The sequence below is a fragment of the Syngnathus leptorhynchus genome, chromosome 9 (genome assembly GCF_054491065.1).
Source record: "Syngnathus leptorhynchus isolate UIUO chromosome 9, UIUO_Slep, whole genome shotgun sequence".
Taxonomy (NCBI): Eukaryota; Metazoa; Chordata; class Actinopteri; order Syngnathiformes; family Syngnathidae; genus Syngnathus; species Syngnathus leptorhynchus.
Window position 1 is genome coordinate 14,417,360 of NC_141203.1, and position 25,291 is coordinate 14,442,650.

Genomic DNA, 25,291 nt, shown 5'->3' on the forward strand with positions numbered 1-25,291 from the left:
CGCAGAGGTGCCGAGTGTTCCCATGAAACTTGGAGTCGCAAATGTCACTAAAGACAGCGTGACAATCGCCTGGACTCGTCCCGAGTATGACGGTGGTAGTAGAGTGAAGGCTTACCTCATTGACGCTCTGGAGAAGGGACAAACCAAATGGGTCAAGTGTGCATCAGTGAGGACCATGAGCCACACAATAAAAAGCCTAAGAGAAGGTGCAGAGTACTACTTCAGAGTGAGAGCTGAGAACCACGCTGGACTAAGCGAACCAAAGGAGATGATAGTACCGGTTATCGTCAAAGAAATTCATGGTAATTTTTTCTCTCATCTCTCTACGGTATGCTTTCTAATGTACAGTGAACCGAGATGCGGCACTCAATGTGCACCGCTGCGATGACGTGTTGTATGAAACGCCAACTATTTGCCATGGAATAGAGCCTTTTTTTGCTTTCAACTTTGCTGTAAATTTACTTTGCATTTTGCTTGAATTTCAACAGAGGCGCCAGAGTTTGATTTGAAAAACTACCCCAAGAATACAGTTTATGTCAGAGCTGGTTCCGACCTTACCTTCGACGTTCCACTTTTTGGCAAGCCGATGCCAAAAGTGACTCTGTCCAAGAACAATGTTATCATCAAGGGATCCAAAAGACTGTCGACGGAAGTCACGCCTGACAACTTAACGATCACCCTGAATGAAAGCGCAGCATGCGACGCTGGGAAATACGAAGTAACCGCCTCAAACCCCGGCGGTGCCGCCAAGATCTTCGTGAACTTTGTTGTGCTGGATAGACCTGGACCCCCGGTCGGACCTGTGGTGATTGGAGCGGTTGGAGAGACGACAGTGTACTTGAAGTGGGATCCTCCGGAGTATGACGGTGGCAGTCCTGTTACCAACTATGTCGTCCTGAAACGGGAAACTAGCACTCCTACCTGGACAGAGGCCTCAACTAACGTTGCAAGAAGTGAAATCAAAGTGATGAAACTGACCAAGGGGGAAGAGTATCAGTTCAGAATTAAGGCTCAGAACCGCTACGGTGTCAGCGACCACATTGACAGCAAGTCAGTTATGATCAAGCTTCCATTCAGTAAGTCAACGTGGCTTTGTTGGTTTGTAGCGGTTGGCCAATGAACATTTTCAAACGTACCATCAACTAATATGCATTTGTTTTAATTCCAGCCGTCTCTGGACCTCCATCCACCCCCTGGGTTAGTTTTGTGTGTAGGGATAACTTGACTGTCTGCTGGAATGAACCGGTGAGCGACGGCGGGAATCCCGTGACCGGGTACCATCTTCAGATGAAGGAAAGGAGCAGTATCCTCTGGCAAAAGATCAATAAAACAGCAATACCAGGAAACCAGTTTCGGGTCACCAACATCTGCCCGGGTCTCATCTATGAGTTCAAGGTGGCAGCTGAAAATGCCGCTGGCACTGGAAAGATGAGCAAGACGTCTGAAGAGGTGCTGGCGATTGACGCGTGTGGTAAGTGGCGCTTTCAATCTTATAGTCTGAGCTTCCGTTGACATCGATGTGACTTGGGGCTCCTCTGACATCTCCAACTATAGAGCCCCCTGCAAATGTCCACGTCACTGAAGTCACAAAGAACTCAGTCAGCCTGTCCTGGCAGAGGCCCCCATATGATGGCGGCAGTAAGATCACCGGCTATAGCTTGGAGAGGAGGGACGCCGCCAGTGGCAGATGGGTGAAGGCTAACTTCACGAATATCCTTGGTATGGGCTTCACGGTGTCTGGGCTGAACCAGGACGAGTCTTACGAGTTCAGGGTGTATGCAAAGAATGCTGTTGGCTCTGTCAGTAACCCTTCTCTTATTGCTGGCCCGGTCACTTGTATCGATGCGCACGGTGAGTGCTCATTTTCATTCCTTCTCGTGTTGGTGCATTGATAATGTGATTACGTATTCTCTTGTGCAGGCGCTCCGGCCATTGATCTTCCTCCAGAGTATTTGGATGTGGTTCAGTACAAAGCCGGAACGTCAGTTAAAATAAGAGTAGGAATCATTGCCAAACCTCACCCAAGCATCGAGTGGCTCAAAAATGGAAAGGAGCTTGTCGCTTCTTCTACCTCGTGTGTGGAAAACACAACCGACTCGTCGGCCATCCTGATCAAGGATGCGACCCGCCGACACACTGGCTCGTATGAGATAAAGATCAAAAACGCGTTGGGCTCAGCGACGGCTACGGTTGCGGTCGAAATCCTCGGTATTTTGAAAAATTTTGCTTCCTTTTCTTACGTTGAAAAGTTTCCTCCCGTCTCTCAATTCTGTTTGTTGAATGGTGGCGCCTTTTCATATCTCCTCAGACAAACCCGGACCCCCAGCCGGTAGCATTAATTTTAACCTCATCACAGCAGACAGAATCACCTTCCGCTGGGAGCCTGTGTGTGAGGCCGACAACGGAGGTTCCGAGGTGACGCACTACATTGTGGAGAGGCGTGAAACCAGCAGGGTGGTCTGGTCGACAGTCTCAGAGCGTCATGAGCAGACGTACATCTCCGTCGGCAAACTGGTGCAAGGAAACGAATACGTGTTCCGGGTCATGGCTGTTAACAAGTTTGGCGTGGGAGAGCCACTTGAGTCAGAGGCCGTTGTTGCAAAGAATGCCTTTGGTAAGCTTTGGAATTCAGGCTTATTTTCACTTTACCTTTCGTCATCAAGCAAATGCAGAACTCTTGCTCATCCTCCTGCCCCCGATCACAAGGGACAAATGTTTCACACATCTGTTCTTTGTGCATTTCCATCAGTCACTCCGGGACAGCCACATACACCTGAGGTGAACATCATCACCAAGACTTCGATGGTGGTCGAATGGGAAAGTCCAGGTGTGGACGGTGGAAGCACAGTTACTGGATACTACTTGGAGAGACGTGACAGGAAGAGTTTGCGCTGGATCCGAGTTTACAAAGACCCCGTTCCAGACAACAAGCAGACTGTCTACCATCTCACCGAAGGAAATGAGTACCAGTATCGTGTCTGTGCTATTAACAGAGCTGGAGAAGGACCCTTCTCTGATGGATCCGACTTCTATAAGGCCGCAGATCCCGTTGGTAAGTAATCCCAGATGCTGGCTGCTTCCAAAATGTCAATCGAGGACCACTGGTGCCCATCAATTCATTTGGCTCACAGATGCTCCAGATGAGCCTTGCAAGCTGAAGGTGATGGATTCCACAAAGACCTCTATCACTTTGGGCTGGTCCAGGCCAGAATGGGATGGAGGCAGTGAGGTGACCTGCTACATGGTGGAGAAGCTGGTGGAGGGAGAGGAGAATTGGACCATGGTTACTTCAAAGGGAGAGGTCAAGATGACGGAATATACTGTACATGACTTACAGCCGGACGTGAACTACTTTTTCCGAGTTTTTGCTGTCAACTGTGCGGGCCGCGGGGAACCTCTGCAGATGACTGAGCCTGTACAGGCTAAAGATATCTTGGGTAAGTGACATTGCAGATTTGCGAAATGTCTTTCCTTTTTGTTTGTTTGTTGTTAAATGACCGTGATATCGTTTTCACAGAGGAAGCCCAGATTGACTCAGATGTGGCCATGAGAACGCATTACATTGTGAAGGCTGGCAAGGATGTGGAGCTCTCTGTTCCTTTGAAGGGTCGACCATCACCCGACGCCTCTTGGAGCAAAGGGGATTTATGTATCGACAACAACCCCTCTTATGAATTCCACCACTCGGACAGCACCGCAGTTCTCGTCATGCGTGATGTCACCAAGCTCGACACCGGAAAATATACGGTCAAGATTGCGAATGGCGTAGGAGAGCCCAAGATGCTAACCTTGTCCGTGAAGGTCCAGGACCGTCCGGCTCAGTGCAGGAACCTGACACTGAAAAACGTAACCCGTGGAAAAGTCACACTTTGCTGGGAAACGCCACTCCTCGATGGCGGTGCTGAAATCACAAACTACATTGTAGAGAAGAGGGACTCTTCAAAGAGATCATACTCTGCAGTCACAAGCAAATGCGTCGACACCACCTACACGATTGAAGATCTCTCTGAAAAGTCATTGTACTTTTTCCGTGTACTCGCAGAGAATGAGAATGGTGTCGGTGAACCATGTGAAACACTTGAGCCCGTCAAGGCTGCAGAGACTCCCGGTCCAGTCAAATGCGTTTCTATGAAGGATTCCTCTAAGACCTCAGTCACCCTGCAGTGGCTTAAGCCTGATTACGATGGTGGCAGCATCATCTCTGACTACATCGTTGAGAAGAAAGCCGCCGGTGAAGACTGGACACTCGGAGGAACGAGCCGACACTGTGAGTTTGAGGTGCAAAAACTAAAGGAGCACTCCGACGTATTCTTCAGAGTTGCGGCCCGAAATGAGAAGGGTCAGGGTGACTTTGTGAAAATAGGTCCAATCAAGGTCATTGACTATGTTATCACACCCGAAGCGAGCCTCGCAGACTACCCAGATGGAAGAATCTGTGTTCGCTTAGGCCACAATGTCCACATTGAGATGCCCTACGTAGGTAAACCCAAGCCGTCAGTCTCGTGGCTGAAGGACAACCTTCCTCTGAAGGAAAGCGATCAAATCCGCTTCAAGAAGACAGCCAACAAAGTGACGCTAATGATAAAGAGTGTGAAGAAAGAGAATGAGGGTAAATTCACACTTACTCTTGACAATAAAATCAACAGAAAGTCCTTCCATATCCACGTCATTACCCTCGGACCCCCATCGAAGCCCCTCGGACCCATCCGCCTTGATGAAGTCAGAGCGGAAAGCATCATGATCTCCTGGGATGAGCCCAATGACGACGGCGGCGGAGACGTCAACTGCTATACTGTCGAGAAGCGTGACACCTCTCAGCCTGACTGGAAGATGGCTTGTTCCAGGGTGGAGGGAACTCAGTTCCAAGTGCCCAACTTGGTCAAGGGTGTCCAATACCAGTTCAGAGTGTTTGCTGAGAACAGGTACGGTGTCAGTGAGCCCCTGGTCTCACAGATGGTGATTGCCAAGCACCAATTCAGGCCCACAGGCCCGCCAGGCAGGCCTGTTGTGTATAACGTCACCAACGACGGCATGACAATCCAGTGGGCGAAGCCTCTCTATGATGGCGGTACACCCATCCAGGGCTTCCATGTGGAGAAGAGGGAAAAGAACAGCATCATGTGGCAGAAGGTGAACCTAGTGCTCATCAGAGAAACCGATTACAGGATCCTGGGTCTCATCGAAGGCCTCGAGTACTCGTTCAGAGTGTACGCACAGAATGATGCCGGCTCCAGCCGGATGAGTGATGAGAGCAAGCCCGTCATGGCCGTCAGTCCTGTTGGTGAGTGCTGCTGACTCTGTCCATAGGCCTACATCATGTAGCTCAACTTATTCGTCGACAAATAACCTCTTGACAAAGATCCTTTGGGAGACTAATTATGAACTGGACTTTTGTCTTTCAGATCCTCCAGGCCAGCCCGACTACACTGACGTGACTAGTGACTCGATCACGCTGAAGTGGGATGCGCCCAAACGCGACGGCGGCAGTAAGATCACTGGCTACAACATTGAGAAACGACAGGGTCACGGTCGTTGGTTCAAGGCAAACTTAACTGATGTCCACGACTGCCAGCACACTGTGACTGGTCTGACAATGAACGAGCGCTATGAATTCAGGGTGATTGCCAGAAATGCCATCGGTGTCGTCAGTCCCCCGTCCAACTCGTCTGGTTTGATTGTGGTCAGAAGCGAGAATGGTAAGTGAAGATAAGCCAGCGAGAGCCCAGGGTTAGTGGTGAGATGATGATGATGCATTTATCGTGAATTGCATTTTCCTCTATACCAGCTGCTCCTCACATTGAATTTGGCCCGGAGTATTTCGAGGGTTTGACTGTCAAAGCGGGTGACAACATCAGGGTGAATGTGGCGATCACCGGACGGCCTGTTCCCAAAGTGATCTGGTACAGAGACGGCGTGGAAATCACCCAAAGGATGATGGATATTATCACTGCTCCTGGATACAGCACTCTTTTCATCAGAGATGCTGACCGTACCCACCGCGGTCTCTACACCGTCGAAGCGACCAATGGATCGGGCAGCAAGAAGGAGAATCTTCTGGTTCAAGTACAAGGTGTGTCGTCATTTCTGTACATTATAGTATATTCACAAGCGATCGATGTATTACCTCTAACTTCGACTTTCATATGTAATGCAGACACACCTGGAGAACCGGTAGGACCCATCGTGTTTAGCAACATCTCAGAGGGCAGATGTACCCTCTCCTGGAATCCGCCAGAGAACAATGGCTGCTCAGAAATTTCACATTACATCATTGAGAAGAGGGAAACATCCAAAATCTCTTGGGCGTTAGTGTCTGATGACTGTCACGAGTGCACGCTCACTGCAACCAAACTCGTAAAGATCAACGAGTACCAATTCAGGGTCTCAGCTGTCAACAAGTTTGGTGTTGGCAGACCGTTGGAATCCTGCCCTATTATTGCACAGCTGCAATACAGTAAGTCAAAAGACTGACATTTTGACCAAATCTTTTTTTTTTGGATTGAACGTACAAACACACTACCCGAAAGGTTAAAAATCAGAAAGAAGAGAAAATGGTCGGCCGTTGTGATTGAAAGCTCTGCTCTACGTGTTCATCCTTGATTGTGGTCTTCACATATTTCCATTCACAATTTCCTCCCAGGTACCCCCGATTCTCCAGGCACTCCGGATGCCACCGAGGTCACAGGGGAAAGCATAACTTTGGCCTGGACTCCTCCAACATCTGATGGAGGAAACCCCATTCAACATTATATACTGGAAAAACGAGAGAAGAAGACTCTCCGGTTCTACAAGGTGCTTTCAAAGAAACCCATCACCGAATGTGCTCACAGGGTTTCTCATCTCACTGAGAATATGGAGTACGAGTTCCGGGTGATGGCTGTGAATGATGCTGGTATTGGATCTCCGAGCAACATCTCCTTGCCCATCAAAGCTGTCGAACCAAAGGACATCCCGTGCGCTCCATCTGTGGTCTGTGTGTCCGACTCCACAAATACCTCTATCAGTTTGGAATGGAGCAAGCCTGCAGATGACGGAGGTTCTGATATCCTGGGATACATTGTCGAGATGGTTAAAGCAAACGAACTCGACTGGCATAGAGTCAATGAAGAGCTTGTGGCCAAAACAGAGTACACGGTGACTGGTCTACATACCGGGGTTGCGTACAAGTTCCGTGTCGCCGCTGTAAATCAAGTCGGAAGAGGCGAGGACATGGCAACACTAGAACCAGCTCAGGCCGTTGACAGACTCACACCGCCACAGGTTGATATTGATGCCTCCTTCAAGCAAACACATGTTGTCAAGGCTGGAGGTTCAGTGAAACTCAGTATACAATTCAGGGGGAAGCCAGTCCCTGTCGCCACCTGGCTGAAAGAAGAAGGAGAAGTGGGCGTGATGTCCGAGGTCATAACTGCAGAGGGCAGCAGTACGCTACATATTGAAAACTGCTCGAGGAACGATACAGGCAAATACACTGTTAACTTGGAGAACAGCAGCGGTAACGAGTCCATGACTTTCACCCTGAAGGTCATGGACACTCCTGGAGCTCCTGAGGCTTTAGCCTTCCACGAGGTGTCCAGAGGCTCAGTCACCCTTGCGTGGCAGCCTCCACTCAATGACGGTGGAGCGCGAATTCAACACTACATTGTGGAGAGACGCGAGGCCACCCGTCGTGCTTGGACACAGTCTGGGGGAAAGTGCACTCAGAATATCATGAAAATCCAGGATCTCCTGGAGGGAGTGCCATACTTCTTCAGGGTCTCTGCACAGAACCAGCACGGTGTCGGCGAGGCATTTGAGATGACAGAGCCTGTCGTCGCCACTGCCGAGCCTGCGCCACCAAAGAGAGTGGACATTGTAGACACAACAGACAGCTCGGTGTCACTGAGCTGGCTGAAGCCGGAGCATGACGGCGGAAGCCGTATACAGAGTTATATCATCGAGGCCAGGGCGAGTGGGACAGATAAATGGTTTGTGGTTGGCAACACCAAGAACCTCTCCTACGTGGTCGATAAGCTCAACAAGGGCCACGAGTATCACTTCCGTGTGAAAGCCAAGAATGAGTCCGGCCTCAGCAGGCCCCGGGAAAATCCAGCCCGGGTGTTGGTCAAAGAGCCTCACATTGAACCGGCAGCTGATCTTAGTGAGATCACCGATCAGCTGATCACATACAGCTCTGGCAGTAGCTTCACAATTGATGTTCCTATTAGCGGGCGACCTGTTCCCAAGGTAGCCTGGAGGCTGGAGGAGTTGAGGTTGAAGAACTCTGAAAGAGTTTCAATTCAAGTAACTAAAGACAGAACTAGCATATCAGTCAAGGATGCCATGAGGGGTGATGGAGGAAAATACTACCTGACCCTGGAGAATGTTGCCGGAACCAAGACCTTTACTATAGACGTCAACGTCATTGGTAGACCCAACCCTCCGACGGGGCCTGTCGAAATTTCAAATATCACCTCAGAATCCTGTGTTGTTAACTGGGATCCGCCAGAGGATGACGGCGGCACCGACATAACCAACTACATCGTGGAGAAGCGTGAATCTGGTTCCAGTGCCTGGCAACTGATCAACTCCAGCGTGAAGCACACGTCTCTGCATGTCAGTCATCTGACAAAGTACATGCAATACACCTTCAGGGTCTCTGCCGAGAATAGATTTGGCGTCAGCAAGCCAACTGAGTCTCAGACCGTCGTTGCAGAGCATTCTTACAGTAAGTACAACTTCTAAATTGGCAAAACACTGGTAAAAGTCGTGAGTCGCTAAGAGATTTCACGTTTGACTGTTGTAGCACCTCCTGGAGCACCAACAAGGCCATGTGTCTTTAATATCTCTGCCAACACAATGACCTTGAAATGGGAGGAGCCCTATCACGACGGCGGCAGCAAGGTGTCAGGTTACTGGATCGAGAAGAAAGAGAGAAATAATATTCTCTGGGTAAGGGAGAACAAGATTCCGTGCTTTGAATGCTTCCATAAGGTGGAAGACCTCGTCGAAGGTTTAGAGTACCAGTTCCGAGTTTATGCGATGAACAGTGCTGGTCTGAGCAAGGCCAGTGAAGCCTCTAAAGGAGCAGTCGCCCAAAACCCTGTCGGTGAGTAACGCTTGCCACGCAAACATTGACCGCTTCCAACCTATGACCGATACGCCTTTGTTTTTAGATCCACCGAGTAAGCCAGAAGTGACAAATGTAACCAGGACCACTGTGTCGCTCAAATGGTTGGCTCCGCTCAATGACGGCGGCAGTCCAATCGTAGGATACGTTATTGAACGAAAGCCATACACTTTGACTGGCGAAGGCCGCTGGCTGAAGTGTAATTACACAAACGTGACAGACACTTTCTACACTGTTACCGCCCTGGGAGAAGGAGAACCCTATGAGTTCAGGGTCATTGCCAAGAATGCCAACCAAGTCTTCAGCATCCCATCAGATTCCACTGGCTCTGTGCAGTGCAAGACTGACTTTGGTAAGCTATTTTGATTATTTGTGATAGTGCAAAAACAAGCCAGCGATTCAATGTCAGATACTATGTGACAAATGCCTGGGCTGACCACCGTGCAGATGCAACTCGTGTCAATGCGCTTATATTGTGCGACAGAACCTCCAAAGGCTCACCTCGACGGCAAACTACTGTCTGAAGTTGTCACGGTGAGAGCTGGCTCAGATCTGGTTCTGGATGCTGCAGTGGGTGGCAGGCCTGAGCCCAAAGCTTTCTGGTCCAAGGACAACAGGGAACTCGAGTTATGTGAGAAGTACCATCTGCAATACACATCCAACCGGGCAATGGCTATCGTCAAGTTCTGTGACAGAGATGATACCGGAAGGTATATTCTCACTGTTAGGAATGTGAGCGGTACAAAGACTGCTGAAGTCAATGTCAAAGTACACGGTGAGTATGCCTGCACTCTGTTCTCCAATCCAACTCCTTGTGAGACGAGAAAACAACCGACGACACAATGACTGTTTCTAGACACTCCGGGAGTGTGTGAAGGCGGCATCGAAATCAGCAAGATAACTGAGGAGTCGTGCACTCTGAGCTGGAAGCCTCCTTTGGAAGATGGCGGTGATGAGGTGTCCCACTACCTTGTGGAGAGAAGAGACACCAACAGACTTAACTGGGTTTTCATGCATACCGAGTGCAAGGAGTTGACTTGCAGCATCACGGGGCTTTTGAAAAACACAGAATACCTGTTCAGAGTCCGGGGAATCAACAAGTACGGTGCTGGTGTCCCCCTTGTCTCCAATCCCATGGTTGCCAAGAACACTTTCAGTGAGTGTCCCCATGCAACTGTTGTAAAATGTGTGTAATCTACAGTTTTGGTTTTTGACGTCGTTTGCAGTTGAAGTTGCTGCCAAGGAGTTTCCTAAACATTATTGGCCGGTTTGGTGGATCGTAACCTTAGCCCCCGACTACATGAGCTAAACTATGTTCCAATATTCCGCACAACCTGCCCTTTGTCACTTATCATTATTATAACGTCAACCTGTCGCAGTTGTTGTTTCAAACCTCGAGTTGTCTCCTTACAGCTGTGCCATTGCCACCAAGTGCACCTGAGATCCTGGTGTCTGGAAAGGACTTTGCAACCATCGAGTGGATGAAGCCTGAGAGTGACGGTGGCAGCCCGTTGCTCCACTATCTTGTTGAGAAGCGTGAGAAGAAGAGCGCTCGCTGGGTGAAGGTGAACAGGAGCGGAGCACATCTCGACACCACGCTGAAAGTGTCCGGTTTGACCGAAGGCAACATATACCAGTTCAGGGTGACGGCCATCAACAAGGCTGGAGAGAGTGAACCGAGTGAGGTTTCACTATACGTTGTCTGCAGAGAGCCAACGTGTAAGCTTGTTTTGCTCCTAATATGCCAGCAATCCAAAAGAGATTGGCAAATGAAGTCTGTCGGTGACACGCTCACTTTGCATTCGACGCATTTAAGCTCTGTCTTCTCTCATCGTAGGCACCCCATCTCCCCCCTCGGTACCTCGTATCACTGACACGCACGCTGACAGCATTAGCTTGGCCTGGTCTCGCCCTGTGGAGGATGGAGGAGCTGATGTGCTGGGGTATTATTTGGAAATGCGGGAAGCTGGAACACAGGAATGGACAAAGGCCCACGAGAAGACACTGCGCACTTTAGAGCACACAGTGACCGGACTTTGCTCAGGCAAGAAGTATTGCTTCAGAGTGGTCGGCATCAACATCAATGGCATAGGAGACTTCAGCGAGCACTGTGCTGAAACAGAGCCGGTCGAGAGAATTGGTACGTCCCCCCCCCCCCCCTCCCCCAATTCAATCGTAGCAATACGGATTACTCTACTGCTAAGGAATAGAGAGAAGGTTGAACCCGCTGGAAAATCTGTTATGTCACAGATAGACCTCGGAGAAAGATGAATTCTTACGCACGCCTGTTGCAGTTCAGCAACCTTATTTGTCATTACCTTGACCCAATAGAAACTCCTGACTTGGAACTCTCTGATGAGCTGAGGAAGACCATCTGCCTGCGGGCCGGCAGTTCTCTTCGCCTCTTTGTCAATATTACTGGTCGTCCTGCTCCGACAATCACTTGGAGCAAGCCGGGCGTTGACCTTAACAGCCGAGGCTTCGTAGAAGTCACCCGCAAGTCAACCACACTGATCATCGATAAGGTCCATCGGTACGATGCTGGAAAATACACACTGGTGGCTGAGAACTCTGCTGGCGAGCAGGAAGTCCATATCCTCGTCAAAGTCTATGGTAAGCGGATATTAAAAAAAAAGCATATGTCACGAGCGTGACTATTTAGGAACGTCATTTGTAAATGGCAAACGTTTTGCTATTCTAGACACACCAGGACCGACGGGACCAATCAAGATCAAGGAACTGACCAAAGAATATGCCACCATCTCCTGGGAAGGCCCCAGCGTTGATGGCGGCGCCCCTGTCAACAATTATATTATCGAGCGGCGCGAAGCCACCATGAGAGCCTACAAAACTGTTACTTCCAAGTGCAGCAAGACATCTTTCAAGATTGATGGCCTGATGGAGGGCATGTTGTACTACTTCCGAGTCCTACCTGAAAACATTTACGGTGTCGGCGAGCCTCGCGAGACATCGGACGTGATCCTGGTTTGTGAGGTGCCTCATCCGCCGCGCAAATTTGAGGTGATTGACGTCACCAAAAGCACAGTTTCGTTGAGCTGGGAGAAACCTGAGCATGACGGAGGCAGCAGACTTACGGGTTACATTGTCGAGGCTTGCAAATTTGGTACTGACAAGTGGATGAAGGTGGCCTCGCTCAAGCTAACTGACTTTGAGCACACAATTGAGAAGTTGAATGAGAAGGAGCAGTACTTGTTCAGAATCAAAGCCATCAACAGTCGAGGCGCCAGCCAAGCAAAGGAGCTCGTCACGCCTGTGACTGTACAAGAACAAAGAGGTGAGCAGCAGCAACGTCTCATGGTTATCGTATTGTTTATTCGTTTTCGTAAAACCTGTGAGGACAAAGTCTGATGAAACATGGTTTTAGTCTTTACAAAAGACTTGACTTGTTTTCCAGTGATGCCTGCGGTGGATTTCACTAGCCTTCCCCAGAAAACTATTCACGTTCTGGCCGGTAAAACCCTAGCGCTGGAGCTACCCATCATTGGCAGGCCTCCCCCCTCCTGCATCTGGTTCTTTGGTGACAACAGGATCAAAATCACAGATCGTGTCAAGATTCAGAGCACTGGCAAGTTTTGCAAACTAACCGTTTCCAACACAACCATCGACGACACTGGAAACTACACCCTGGAGTTGAAGAACACTGTTGGTGTCACCAGCGAGGTCATCAAAGTTGTCATTCTCTGTAAGTAAAGCCCCGTGGTTGGGCATTAACTTTGATTTGTTTACATACTCTGTATGTTCAGGTGAAATATGGACAGAGGTGGGTAGAGTGGCCAAAAATGTTAGTCCAGTAAGAAGTTTTGTTACGTGATAATACGTCTCAAGTAAGAGTAGTCCTTCAAAGAATTACATATATAATTAAGAATTATATACGTACGTATGTAGAAGTAAAAGTAAAGAGTATGTTGTATCAGTCTAACTTTGGCAAGTACAATTTATTCCAAGTTACTTGAGTTAATGTTTCAAAGTCAACGCAAGTTACTTGAGTTAGTGTCACAAAGTCAATGTAGCACGTTACTGCCCTTCTCTAACTTTTCATCTGACGGCGTGAGAAGCGTGGTTTGGATGATTTTGCAGTGATACACTATCATTTTCTCCTAGCCAAACCTGACGAACCAAAAGGACCAATCAGATTTGATGAGATTGACGCAACCACAGTCACCTGTAGCTGGGATCCTCCCGCTAGGGATGGCGGAGCCCCCATCAGCGGCTATGCGGTGGAGCAACGGGATGCCCACAGACCAGGCTGGGTGCCGGTTTCCGACTCTGTCAGCCGACCCACCTTCAAATTTGAGAACCTGACTGAGGGAGATGAGTACGTCTTTCGTGCGGCTGCTGTAAATCGCTATGGGACCGGAGATTTCTTGCAGTCTGGAATTGTTACCTGCAGGAGTTTGACAAGTAACAGCAGTCTTTTTTTATTTTATTTTATTTTATTCCACAAGCGCATGTAACCATAAGTCTTGGCACAAGGCTAACACGATTCTCCCTCTTTTGCAGATGTGTCCGGATCTCCTGGCCGGCCGACCATTTTTGATGTTTCGCGTGATGGCATGACTGTTGCCTGGAATCCACCGGAAGAGGATGGTGGGCTCGAGGTTTCTGGTTATATTATCGAGCGCAAAGAAGTCAGGGCTGACAGATGGGTGCGTGCCAACAAGCACCCTGTCACCATGAATAGATACCGCTCCACAGAGCTAACTGAAGGTCTAGAGTACGAACACAGAATCACTGCCATCAATGCTCGTGGATTCAGCAAACCGAGCTTGCCTTCGAAACCAGCTGTGGCATCAGATCCCATTGGTGAGACCAAACAAGAAAAATGTCCTCTTTTCTGCATTTTGTCAAGTACAAACAGTGTTTCGATACATTCCATGCAAACAGCTACATTGGTACAAATGGAACATCCATATTTCTGTCCTGGTCAGATCCACCCGGTTGCCCCCAGAACCCTCGGGTCACGGAAACCACCAAGTCATCTGTATCCCTGGCTTGGAGTCCTCCTGATGATGAGGGAGATGCAAGAGTGGACGGTTACCTCATTGAGATGCAGAAGGTGGGCACTATGGCGTGGCTCAAATGCAACACCACGCCCTCTCTGATATGCGAGTACACCCTGACCAACATGCCACAAGGGGAGGAGTTCAAATTCCGAGTACTAGCCTGCAACGCGGGCGGTTCTGGGGAGCCTGCCGAAGTTCCCGGAACTATGACCATCACAGAGATGTTTGGTAAGCGCACATAAGAATGGACTCACGAGGTGAGTTTTGTTGTTCAGGAAAGTCAATGAAAAGTAACGGTTCCATTTCTGTACTCGGCTTGTACAGAATCTCCCGATTGTGAACTCGAGCTGAAATACAAAGATGTGTACGTAGTCCGTCACGGTGGAGTGGTCCGGCTCTCTCTTCCCATTAAGGGCAAACCTCGCCCTACCTGCTCATGGTCAAAGGACAGCGGGGCGGTGTCAACCCAGGCCATGGTTGCTTACACTGAAGACACCAGCGAACTGGTGATCAAAGGAGCCGAGAGAAGCGACTCTGGTGTGTATGAGCTTCTTCTGGAAAATGAAGTCGGCAAGAAGAAGGCCCAAATCAAGGTCAAGGTGATTGGCCGTCCAAGTGCTCCGGAAGGACCGTTAATGTTTGAGGAAATCCAGGCCAGCTCTGTTAAGGTTTCCTGGAAATCACCCACCGATGATGGCGGGGCAGAGATACTCGGTTACATTGTCGAAAGAAGAGAGGTCACCAGAAATGCATGGTACACTGTGGACAGCAGGGTGACTGATCATCAATTGCTTGTTAAGGGCCTAAATGAAGGAACAGAATATCACTTTAAGGTTACCGCTGAGAACTCTTTTGGTATTGGCCCATCTCTGAAGTCAGAGCAACCGCTAGTGCCCAAGACTCCGCTTTGTAAGTATTCTTGCCCCACTTCATCATTTATTCACCAGAATTCTCTCATCAGCATTTGTTGAGCCGGGAAACTTTTGTTTGAAAAATAGGTCCTCCGGAGCCATCGGGCGCACCACTGGAAATCATGGATGTCACCAAAAGCTCTGTGGCACTGGCGTGGTCCAGACCAAAGGACGATGGAGGTTCTTCCATCAAGGGCTACTTCGTTGAGTACAAGGAGGTGTCTGCGGAGCAATGGTCTCGTCACCCCGCCAGGATTCCCTCCACAATGTTTACCCTGTCTGGACTCAGAGCAAATGCAGACTATCAATTCCGCATTTTTGCTGTCAATGATATCGGAGAGAGTGAAGCTGGACCTGTGTCAGAGACAGTCAAGTGCAAAGATCCGTTTGGTGAGTCACCATGTGACGAAAGTCAGGAGCATAAATTGGATGACTAACGATATTAACCAGATTCCTGTCAGAGATATGTATCAAGAATTATAATCCCTCATCTCTCTCACTCGCTCCCTTTGGTGGCACCGATAAAACATCTGGTTATTTTGCGCCTTTGTACCGTGCAGATAAACCAAGCCAGCCAGGTGAAATTGATACAACAATGGTAACTCAAAACTCCATCGCCGTTCGCTGGCAAGCTCCAGAGTGTGACGGTGGAAAGGAGGTCTTGGGCTATTGGGTGGAATACCGGAAGTCCACTGAGAGCACCTGGAAGAAATGCAACAAGGAGAGGCTGAAAGAACAGGAGTTTACCATGCGTGGTCTGGCCGAAGCTACCGAATATGAGTTCAGAGTATTAGCTGAGAATGAAACCGGGATAAGCAGACCTCGACGGACAGCCGCTTGCATCAAGACCAAACTGAGCGGTGCGTATACCCATCGCTGATATGAAAGTAGCAATTGTAAAGTTGGGATGAAACAATAGTAAGACACCCTTTAACATTTTGTGCATTTTTTTTCTGCTCGCTATTTTTACATAGTCGAGACAAAACCGAGTCTGAGAAAGGAAATGGACGAAGTCACAGAGAAACTGGGACAACCTGCTGTCATGAAGTGCCAGATTATTGGCAGGCCTGTTCCTGAGATCAAGTGGTACCACGCAGGCAAGGAGATTGTCGAGTCCCGCAAATACGAGATGAGCTCCGATGGCCGTAACCACTCCCTTTCCATCATGACTGATCAACAAGAGGATGAGGGAGAATACACCTGTAAGGCTACCAATGATGCCGGCGAAGCAGAAACCAAGGGAGTTCTTGTACTGGAAGCTGCCCCGTCCTTCCACTCTGACTACCCATTGAAGAGCACGTACTACGCCGGTCTAGGAACTACCCTACGCATCCACGCTGTGTACATTGGGCGTCCCGTGCCAAAGATTTTGTGGCTACAAGAAGCAAAGACCCTGGAGAACTCTGAGGACATCAGTATCGAGACCACAGAGCATTATACCCACCTCATTATCAAGAATGTGCAGCGCAGGATCCATGGAGGAAAATATAGGATCCGACTGCACAATCACTTTGGCAGGGCCGACACTGCGTTCAACGTTGAAATCTACGGTATGATTTTGTCCTCATAACTCAGCGAGTACCAGCTTTGCCTCTGTAAAAAGTGACAACAATAACTATACACCCTAACCCTTTGTTTGCAGACAAACCCGATATCCCCCAGGGTCCCATCGTTCTGGAAGCCCTCCTAAAGAACTCTGTCATCATCAGCTGGAAGCCTCCCAAGGACGACGGTGGCTGCATGATCACCAACTACATAGTGGAGAAGCGCGAGGACAAAGAAGGAAGCGAGTGGGAATTGGTGTCGTCGTCCATTAATGGCACATCCTGCCGTGTGCCCAACCTTACAGACAGTGCCGGATACTTTTTCCGAGTATACGCTCAGAATCGCTATGGCAACAGCGAGCCGCTTGAACTCCTCACACCTATACTCATCAAGAGCCAATTGGGTTCGTTCAGCCCACAAGAAAATGTTCAACAAAATCAGATGGTGTTACTTACTGTACTGACAAAGCGTTTTTTTTTTTTGTTTTGTATTTTTTTTGTCCACAGAGAAACCAACACCGCCTCAGTCAATAACTGTTTCTGGAATCACCAAGGACTCCTGCGTGGTCTCCTGGAAGCCTCCAGTCAGTGACGGTGGCTCCAAAATCAAGAGCTACTACCTTGAGAAGAAAGAAAAGATGGATAAGAAGGAATGGGGTGAATGGATGCCCGTGACTACAGATGAGATCAAGCAGACAGTATTTTCTGTCAAATGCTTGTCAGAGGGCATAGAACATCTATTCCGGGTGAAGTGCGAGAACCTCGGAGGACAAAGTGACTATAGTGAGGAAAGTCCTTCCATCGTTCCCGCCACAGCCGTAGATGTTCGAGCGCCTGCATTCAAGGAGGAATTGAGGAACATGAGTGTCAAACACAAGAGCAATGCCACACTCGTCTGCAAGATCACAGGTCAGCCAAAACCAGTGATCAAGTGGTTCAGACGAGGAAAGGAGGTCCATTCAGACGGAAAGAAGATCAAGATTCAAGAATTCAAGGGAGGTTACCACCAACTGGTCGTCACCGAAGCGGATGAGGAAGACTCGACCGTGTACCAGATCAGGGCCACCAACCAAGGAGGTTCCATCTGTGCTACCGTCTCTCTGGATGTTGAAAGTAAGGAAATAGTGTACGCGGCGCGGCACAGTGCACGCAACCTTTCACAACAGTTGTTCTGTTAACAATGACATGTTTTTCTCTCTCATCAGTTCCTGCAAAGATCCACCTTCCCAAGAACCTGAAGGACAAAGAAGCAATTCCTGCCCTGCGTGGAGAAATGGTCAATATTAAGATACCATTTGGTGGCAAGCCAGATCCTGTCATCACATGGCAGAAGGGACAAGATCTTATTGACAGCAATGGCCACTACCAGGTCATTGTCACGCGATCGTTCACATCTTTGGTGTTCCCCAATGGCGTCGAGAAGAAGGATGCGGGATTCTATATTGTCTGTGCCAAAAACAGATTTGGAATTGATCAGCAGATGGTTGAGCTGGATGTGGCAGATGTCCCTGATCCTCCACGGGGCATTAAAGCCAGCAATGTCTCTCGAGACTCTGTCGCACTCAACTGGGTTGCCCCAGCAAATGACGGAGGAAGCAAGGTTATCAGTTACATTATTGAAAAGTGCCCGACCACAGCAGAACGGTGGGAGCGCGTCGCTCAATCTCGTGATGCCCGCTACACTGTTACCGATCTATTTGGAGGAACAAGCTATCAGTTTAGAGTCATTGCTGAGAACAGGTTTGGACAGAGTGCACCATCTGAGTCCAGCGGACCCGTCATGACAAAAGAGGACAAATCTAGAGTTCTCTTGTACGACACGGAGGTCGACGATACGGGCTGCGTTCCCAAAAGCAAAGCTCGACACTCTGACGCAAAGAATCTGCATAACAAATTTTCTATTGCAGAAGAACTGGGAAGAGGTCAATTTGGCATCGTCCACCGCTGTGTAGACATCAGCTCGAAGAAGACCTACATGGCTAAATTTGTCAAAGTCAGGGGTGCCGATCAGACAATTGTTAAGAAGGAGATAGCCACACTGAATCTGGCTAGGCACACAAACTTCCTCCTTCTGCACGAGTCGTTCGATAGCCCGGAGGAGCTGGTCATGATCTATGACTTCATCTCAGGCGTTGACATCTTTGAGCGTCTCAACACGGCAGAGTTTGAGCTCAACGAGCGAGAGATTGCCAATTACATTCGGCAGATCTGCTCAGCCCTCGAGTTTCTGCACAGTCAGAGCTACGGACATTTTGACATCAAGCCTGAGAACGTCGTGTACACGACAAGAACCGGCTCAAACGTCAAAATCATTGAGATGGGCCAGTGCAGACACCTGACGCCCGGAGACCAAATCAAGATCCAGTACACCACTGCAGAATACGCTGCCCCAGAGATCCATCAGTGCGACATGGTGAGCACCGTGACTGACATGTGGTCGGTCGGCGTCCTGTCCTATGTGCTCCTCTGTGGACTCAATCCATTCACGGCCGAAACCAACCAGCAGATGATCGACAACATTTCAAACGCAGCCTACGGCTACGACGATGAATCCTTCAAGCACGTTAGCGTCGAAGCCCTAGACTTCACCGACCGCTTAATGACGAAGGAGCGCAAGCACCGTATGACTGCTGCCGAGGCGCTGGCGCATCCGTGGCTATCTGCGCCTGTGGAAAATCTGAACACCAGGACCGTCCAGAGCGGCAGACACAAGAGGTACTACCAGGCAATGGTGAAGAAAGAATGGAGCACTGTGGTGTCCGCAGCTCGCGTGGCCAGCGGCGGATCGATTCGGTCCCAGCGTGGCGTGTTAGTCGCAAAGGTGAAAATTGCCCCATTTGAACACGGACCGGTTGGAGGCCAGGTCGGACACTTGGTGGCCAGAGAGGGCGACAGTGTCAAATTCATCTGCAATATTGACAACTACGACAGCACCACTGAAGTCACTTGGTATTGTGGCGTCAGGCAGTTGGAAATTAGCGACAAGTACCAAATCGATTATGAGGACGGCCTGGCGACGATCACGATCGCCAAGGTGACCGGAGCTGATGACGGCACGTATAGATGCAAGGTTGTGAACGATTACGGTGAGGACAGTGCCTACGCAGAACTCTTTGTCAACGGCGTCAGGTCATACCGTGACTTCTTCACTTCTCGCATAATCAAGAGGACAAAGCGTCGAATCGACACCGCTAGAATGCTTCAGAAACCGCCCGAGTTCACGCTTCCCCTCGTTAATCACACCGCATACGTAGGAGAGGATGTGCGCTTTGGTGTGACCATCACCGTTCACCCTGAGCCCCGTGTCACGTGGCACAAATCCGGACAAAAACTGGTCCCTGGAGAGGATGACAAAAAGTATACCTTCATCAGTGACACAGGCCTGTACCAGCTAATTATCCACAGAGTAGAAGACGACGACGATGCCGAATACAGTGTTGTGGCCCGCAACAGGTATGGCGACGACAGCTGCAAGGCCCGTCTGACCGTGGTCCCACGACCAAGACCAGCCGACCTCACTCTAAGGCCCATGTTCAAACGTCTGCTTGCCAACGTGGAGTGCAGAGAGGGCCAGAATGTTCGTTTTGAAATCAGAGTTTCAGGACACCCTGCACTGAAGTGGGAAAAGGATGGCGCGCCCATAGCCTTTGGGCCATCTATCGAGCTGGTCCACGAAGGTTTGGATTATTTCATTCTTCATGTGAGAGACACACTCCCCGAAGACTCTGGCGTATACAGAGTGACTGCGACCAATTCTGCTGGATCTGCCAGTTGCCAGGCAACACTGAAAGTGGAACGTGTTGCTCATGTAAAGAAAGATTACGAGAGCAGCCAGAAGGAGCAGCACAGTGTCTCTCAGAAGGAGGAATTCGACAAAAAGGCCCGGTTGCATCAGATCTTGTCAGACACCGTTGTCCTGCCGTTACCTCCGGCAGCAGTGCAGGCCGTCAGGGAAGCGGCAACCATGTTCAAACCCGCCGTGGCCACGAAAAAGAGCCAGAGGTCCGAGGCCCAAATACAGGAAGAAAAAGAGGAGCGAAAGAGGCGAGCTGACGAGAAAAGGCTGCGTATGCCGTACGACGTACCCGCACCACGGGTCGTGAACCCGTCTGTTCTCCAAGAGGATGTGGAAATCAAACACTTCAAGCCACTCTCGGATATGAAGTGGTACAAGAAGCTCAGAGATCAGTATGAATTCCCAGAGCCCATTGAGAAAATTAAGCAGAAGAGGATGAAACGTATTCGTCTCTCCAGGTGGGAGCAGTTCTATGAGGTGCCCGTCAGGATCAAAGACCAGTACAAGCCAAAGTGGCGCATCCCATCCGTGACTCAGGATGATTTAGAGACGGTCAGGCCGTCATCGAGGCACCGTGCGGTCTCACCGGGGATAGACGTCTACCGCAGGATCAGGAGAAGGTCATTGGGCGACCTGTCTGATGAGGAGCTGCTACTGCCGGCAAAGGAGTATCTTTCCATGAAGATCACCGAAGAGGAGAGGCTTCGCTTGGAGGCGGAACTGGAGCTCGGTTACTCGGCTTCTCCACCAAGCCTCAGCCCTGTTCGCTTTGAGCTGTCATCGCTGCGCCCTTCATCGCCCGTTAGAGTCTATCGTGATGACGAGGAGGAGGAGGCGGAAGCCCTTCAACGGTACGATTCGTACCGAATTCCATCCAAGTATGAGGCCGGTCCAAGCTTTGTGGAATTGCGGCAGCGCCATGACAGAGCCACATACAAGGCTCCCAGGCAGAAGCAAAGGGTATACGAGGAGAGAGAGGATCAGGACTTGCTGCGACCTCACACCACCACTCAAAGAATCTCCTCCTACAAGAGTGAACTCCAGCGCATGGAGTTTGAGGAGAAAAGTCGAAGTTTGAAAAAGGAAACGGTCATCGCTGTCACAAAAGCTTCAGAGGGCATCGAATCGGAGCATCTGACATGTTTTGCGTCCAAATATATTCCTAAACCCATGAAGAAGCTCTCTACGCCTGAGCCGGAGATAAGAGCTCCTCCCTCCGAAAAGGCTGTACAAAAAGAGACCATCTTGCCTAGAGTGGATTTTCTCTCCAGGTATGAGGAGAGAAAGCAGACTCTCAGATCAGAGCGCAGATCTGTGGAGAGAACGTCGGATTCTCCTTTCAGTCTGGACCATATCCCGCGCATTAGCATCCGCTTGCGATCTCACCGCGTCGGCTTTGGATCCAACACCAGCTTCACCCTGAATGTCCAGGCCAAACCGGAGCCCGGAGTCAAGTGGTTCCACAACGGAAAAGAGATCCAACCCAGCGGCAAACACCACATGAGCAACATGAGTGGACTTCTGACTCTCCAGATCTACAACTGCGCCAGTGACGATGCGGGAACATACTCTGTGGTCTGCAGGAATGTCAAAGGAGAAGCTTCTGACAGTGCCACTTTAGACGTGGCAGCAGAATTTGCTGCCTTCCCCGCCACCCACCGGGATGAGGAACTGCTATACTCCCAATTTCCAGACATGGCCACAACAGAGATGTACCACATCTCAGCAGCGGCAGCAGTCATGGAAACCATGTCTGAAGTGGTGACAAAACATATCGCTGTTGTTGAAAAGGCCAAGGCCACGGTCCCTGCAAAGATTCTGACCAAACCTCAGTCTCTGAGTGTCGATGAGGGAGGTCTAGCTAGATTCTCATGCGACGTGGATGGTGACCCAGCACCTTCTATACTGTGGTTTCGTGAGGGAGCGGCTCTGGGTTCCTCTCAGCATCACCACATTGTCTCTACGCAAAACAGCTCCTCTCTGGAAATTTCTTTTGTTCAGGTGTCTGATGCAGGAAGCTACACTCTGAGTGTAGAAAACGCCGGTGGTAAACAAGAAGCCTATTTTACTCTAACCATCCGCAAGTCTGAGTCCAAGCGGAAGGTCGGGGTCTCTCCCAGAGTCACCTCTCCTGAAGCCAAGTCCCCCGAACCTGTCAAATCACCACAGAGAATCAAGTCTCCTGAACCAATCAAGTCCCCTCTGAGGGTCAAGTCGCCAGTCTCGCCAAAGTCACCCGCCGCAAAATCCCCGCCTCCGTCGGTCAAGGAAGTCAGAGTAAAGTCACCCGTCTCCCCAAATTCCCCCACTGCAAAATCGCAGACTCCATCTGTCAATCAAATTAAATCACCAAAGCGAGTCATGTCACCAACTGTGGGAAAAAAGTCTCCTGTTGACGCGGAGAACCGCAAATGCGGGACGCCACCTCACTTCCTGTTGCAACCCCGATCCCAAAATGTGGAGCAGGGACAAAATGTCAAATTCACCTGCGAGGTTGCGGGAGAGCCTTTCCCAGACGTGGAGTGGTTTAAAGACAACTTGACTGTGAGTATTTGGTTTTGTCTCCATTTGAACCCTTTTGACTGCCATCTCCACGTCACAGTTCTCTCTCTCTGTCTCTCTCTCTCTCTCTCTCTCTCTCTCTCTCTCTCTCTCTCTCGCAGCTGTCAGCCACGTCCAACATCAGAATGACCTGGACCAACAACTTGTACACACTGGAGATTGGTGAGGCAACACTGGCAGACAGGGGCAAATACACTATCAAGGCCAAAAACCAGCTTGGCCAGTGCTCCGCCACATCCTCCCTTAATGTCATCAGTAAGTCATTGGTACTCAAACGATGCTGCGAGCAAGCTCTTCAAAAGACTAATGCATACGTGTTCCTTGCTTTCTTGCAGCTGATGCACAAAGAATGATAAGTGCGGAACAATCCGAAGCTGTCTCTGCCTCTTCGGTTCGTGCGACATCAGAGTCTTTCAGCTCCATGGAGAGCTCAATTGAGACGAGCCGTCAAATTGTGCATACGTACACTCAATCGCGTGATGAAACCTCCTCCTCGTTTGGTATATAACACCCCCACCCCCCTCCCGCCCCCAATTTTTCCTCTCTGGCAATGGTTTGTTTCATGATTAATCAACAAGAATAGACACCAATTTATCTTCTTGTAAATAGGAACTTTTTTTTTGTACCAAAACTTGACATTCAGTGATTGCCCAACTCAAGTCTCCAATTGTTTTCAGATGCGATGACACTTTGGCAGTGACATGTACATAATGTATATAGCCGGATGTGACGGTTATGGGGAATGTATGCATTGTTATTTATGACAAGAATATGAAGCGAAGGAACGAAAGCAAATGCGCTTGAACAGGAGAAAGTCCCGTGCGGAACGAATACCCTGTTAAAAGCAGAAACTAAAATGCTGCGCCTCAACGCTATGTTGACGTCTAAGATTTCCTCGGCAGGTAGAGTGTCTCCCTGTTGAAGTTAACTCGATACCGAAAAGAAACCTTGATGTTTTGGACACGTGTCGCCTTTCCAATTTCCGGCAAACGTAAGACCCCGAGCGCCGCCGGCGTTACCCTCGCGCAAGCGGCGTGACGACGTCTCACGCTCGGACCGACCGCGTCGTACCACCAATTGATTTGATGACCGGCCGAGAGCGCAAGTGGCCTGCGCTCTCCCCTTTGACGTAGGAGCGCTGCTTCTGGCACCAGACGCTCCTTTGGAACGTCTCCTGACTGCCAAAGAAAGTCCAAGTGGACTCTGCTGTGCAGAAGCAGTGCCATCCCTTGGAGGATTGCTCATGAGTGTGTTGTGTGTATTGTAGCTTGTAGTCAAGTATTGACTTATTTGCCACGCCGACTCCATCTGCTGTGGCCAACCTTGTTTTGTTTAATTTGTCCTCCTTGGGTATTTTATTGTTTTTGTTCTAGTAAAGCATGATTTCAGCACCACATCTTGACTGGTTTTTCCCCACATCTGCATGTCGGGGAGGGAAGGGGGTTTCACACAGCAAACTGGAAGCGGCAACATGGCGTGACTGAGTGCGAAACTAATTCTTCAGCAGTGTCTAGCGACTGCCGGGCGGTCCTCTGAGGGTGAATTCCGAGACAATGGCCAGGGGGGCGCCTTGCTAAAGCATTCCAGTACAAATGGTAAGCTGTCAAGTCATTCGTTTGATGGTGACGCATAGAAAGATAGACAATTTACTCAACTGTTGTCTCCATTTGGACAGTGTCCAAGGCCAGACCTGGCCACCACCGAGCTCCGCCCCTGACAGGAATGACAATTAGGGGAGAGAAATGAACATCTGCGAGTTGGTCTATATTCTCCTTTTTACATGTTAATGCGAATATTTTATGCAGAGGTGTACTTTTACTTTATAGAAAAATAATTTTATAATATGTAGTGGCTGCCTTTTTTGTTTCACGAACTGTAGGTGGCGGTAATGACCCATGAGGTGGCCAACCACTGAACAATCCAAAAAGAGCCGTTTTCTTTCTTTTAACAAAAGAGTCCAAATAACGTTCGTCCATCCAGTTCTTCGGGGGGGGGTGGGGGGAGTGTTTGCCTTCACTTCCGGGCCTGTGCTCTGTGCCGCCCTGGTCATTGGTGTCCAATGGGAACACAGATCGTCACAAGCGTGGATGTGTATGACGATGATAGTAGAACTTTATTTATCCCACAGCGAGGAAACTTACTTGTCACAGCAGCGTACAAGAGTGCAAGAATACAAGAGACAAGAGCCAAATGTAAAAATGGATAAATAACAGACAAAAGTTGAAAAATGTACAAAACAAAAACAATCAACTCCGCTTTTGGTCCGGACCAAACAAGCGGACTAAAATACTTTTCTAGTCTTGTCAGGTCTGAATAAATCCTGAGATAAGACATCCCTTATAAGA

General features: G+C 49.5%; 1 protein-coding gene across 1 annotated transcript in view; it reads left to right on the forward strand.

Annotated features, from left to right (window-relative positions):
* The window catches only part of ttn.1 (titin, tandem duplicate 1), a 115,348-nt gene extending 91,008 nt beyond the window's left edge, over window positions 1-24,340 (forward strand). Inside the window, exons 164-197 of the mRNA XM_085920775.1 lie at window positions 6-302; window positions 489-1,076; window positions 1,169-1,471; window positions 1,555-1,851; window positions 1,921-2,208; window positions 2,309-2,614; window positions 2,750-3,052; window positions 3,132-3,437; window positions 3,518-5,281; window positions 5,403-5,696; window positions 5,786-6,070; window positions 6,155-6,454; window positions 6,641-8,707; window positions 8,786-9,088; window positions 9,156-9,461; window positions 9,594-9,884; window positions 9,966-10,265; window positions 10,523-10,828; window positions 10,947-11,249; window positions 11,441-11,722; window positions 11,811-12,404; window positions 12,525-12,812; window positions 13,232-13,531; window positions 13,631-13,933; window positions 14,059-14,361; window positions 14,458-15,042; window positions 15,132-15,434; window positions 15,605-15,904; window positions 16,019-16,594; window positions 16,687-16,992; window positions 17,096-17,701; window positions 17,794-22,928; window positions 23,048-23,201; window positions 23,282-24,340. Coding sequence (XP_085776901.1) covers window positions 6-302; window positions 489-1,076; window positions 1,169-1,471; window positions 1,555-1,851; window positions 1,921-2,208; window positions 2,309-2,614; window positions 2,750-3,052; window positions 3,132-3,437; window positions 3,518-5,281; window positions 5,403-5,696; window positions 5,786-6,070; window positions 6,155-6,454; window positions 6,641-8,707; window positions 8,786-9,088; window positions 9,156-9,461; window positions 9,594-9,884; window positions 9,966-10,265; window positions 10,523-10,828; window positions 10,947-11,249; window positions 11,441-11,722; window positions 11,811-12,404; window positions 12,525-12,812; window positions 13,232-13,531; window positions 13,631-13,933; window positions 14,059-14,361; window positions 14,458-15,042; window positions 15,132-15,434; window positions 15,605-15,904; window positions 16,019-16,594; window positions 16,687-16,992; window positions 17,096-17,701; window positions 17,794-22,928; window positions 23,048-23,201; window positions 23,282-23,454 — 19,415 coding nt within the window. The 3' untranslated portion in view covers window positions 23,455-24,340. The remainder of the gene's footprint in view (window positions 1-5; window positions 303-488; window positions 1,077-1,168; window positions 1,472-1,554; window positions 1,852-1,920; window positions 2,209-2,308; window positions 2,615-2,749; window positions 3,053-3,131; window positions 3,438-3,517; window positions 5,282-5,402; window positions 5,697-5,785; window positions 6,071-6,154; window positions 6,455-6,640; window positions 8,708-8,785; window positions 9,089-9,155; window positions 9,462-9,593; window positions 9,885-9,965; window positions 10,266-10,522; window positions 10,829-10,946; window positions 11,250-11,440; window positions 11,723-11,810; window positions 12,405-12,524; window positions 12,813-13,231; window positions 13,532-13,630; window positions 13,934-14,058; window positions 14,362-14,457; window positions 15,043-15,131; window positions 15,435-15,604; window positions 15,905-16,018; window positions 16,595-16,686; window positions 16,993-17,095; window positions 17,702-17,793; window positions 22,929-23,047; window positions 23,202-23,281) is intronic.
* Window positions 24,341-25,291: the final 951 nt, after the last annotated feature.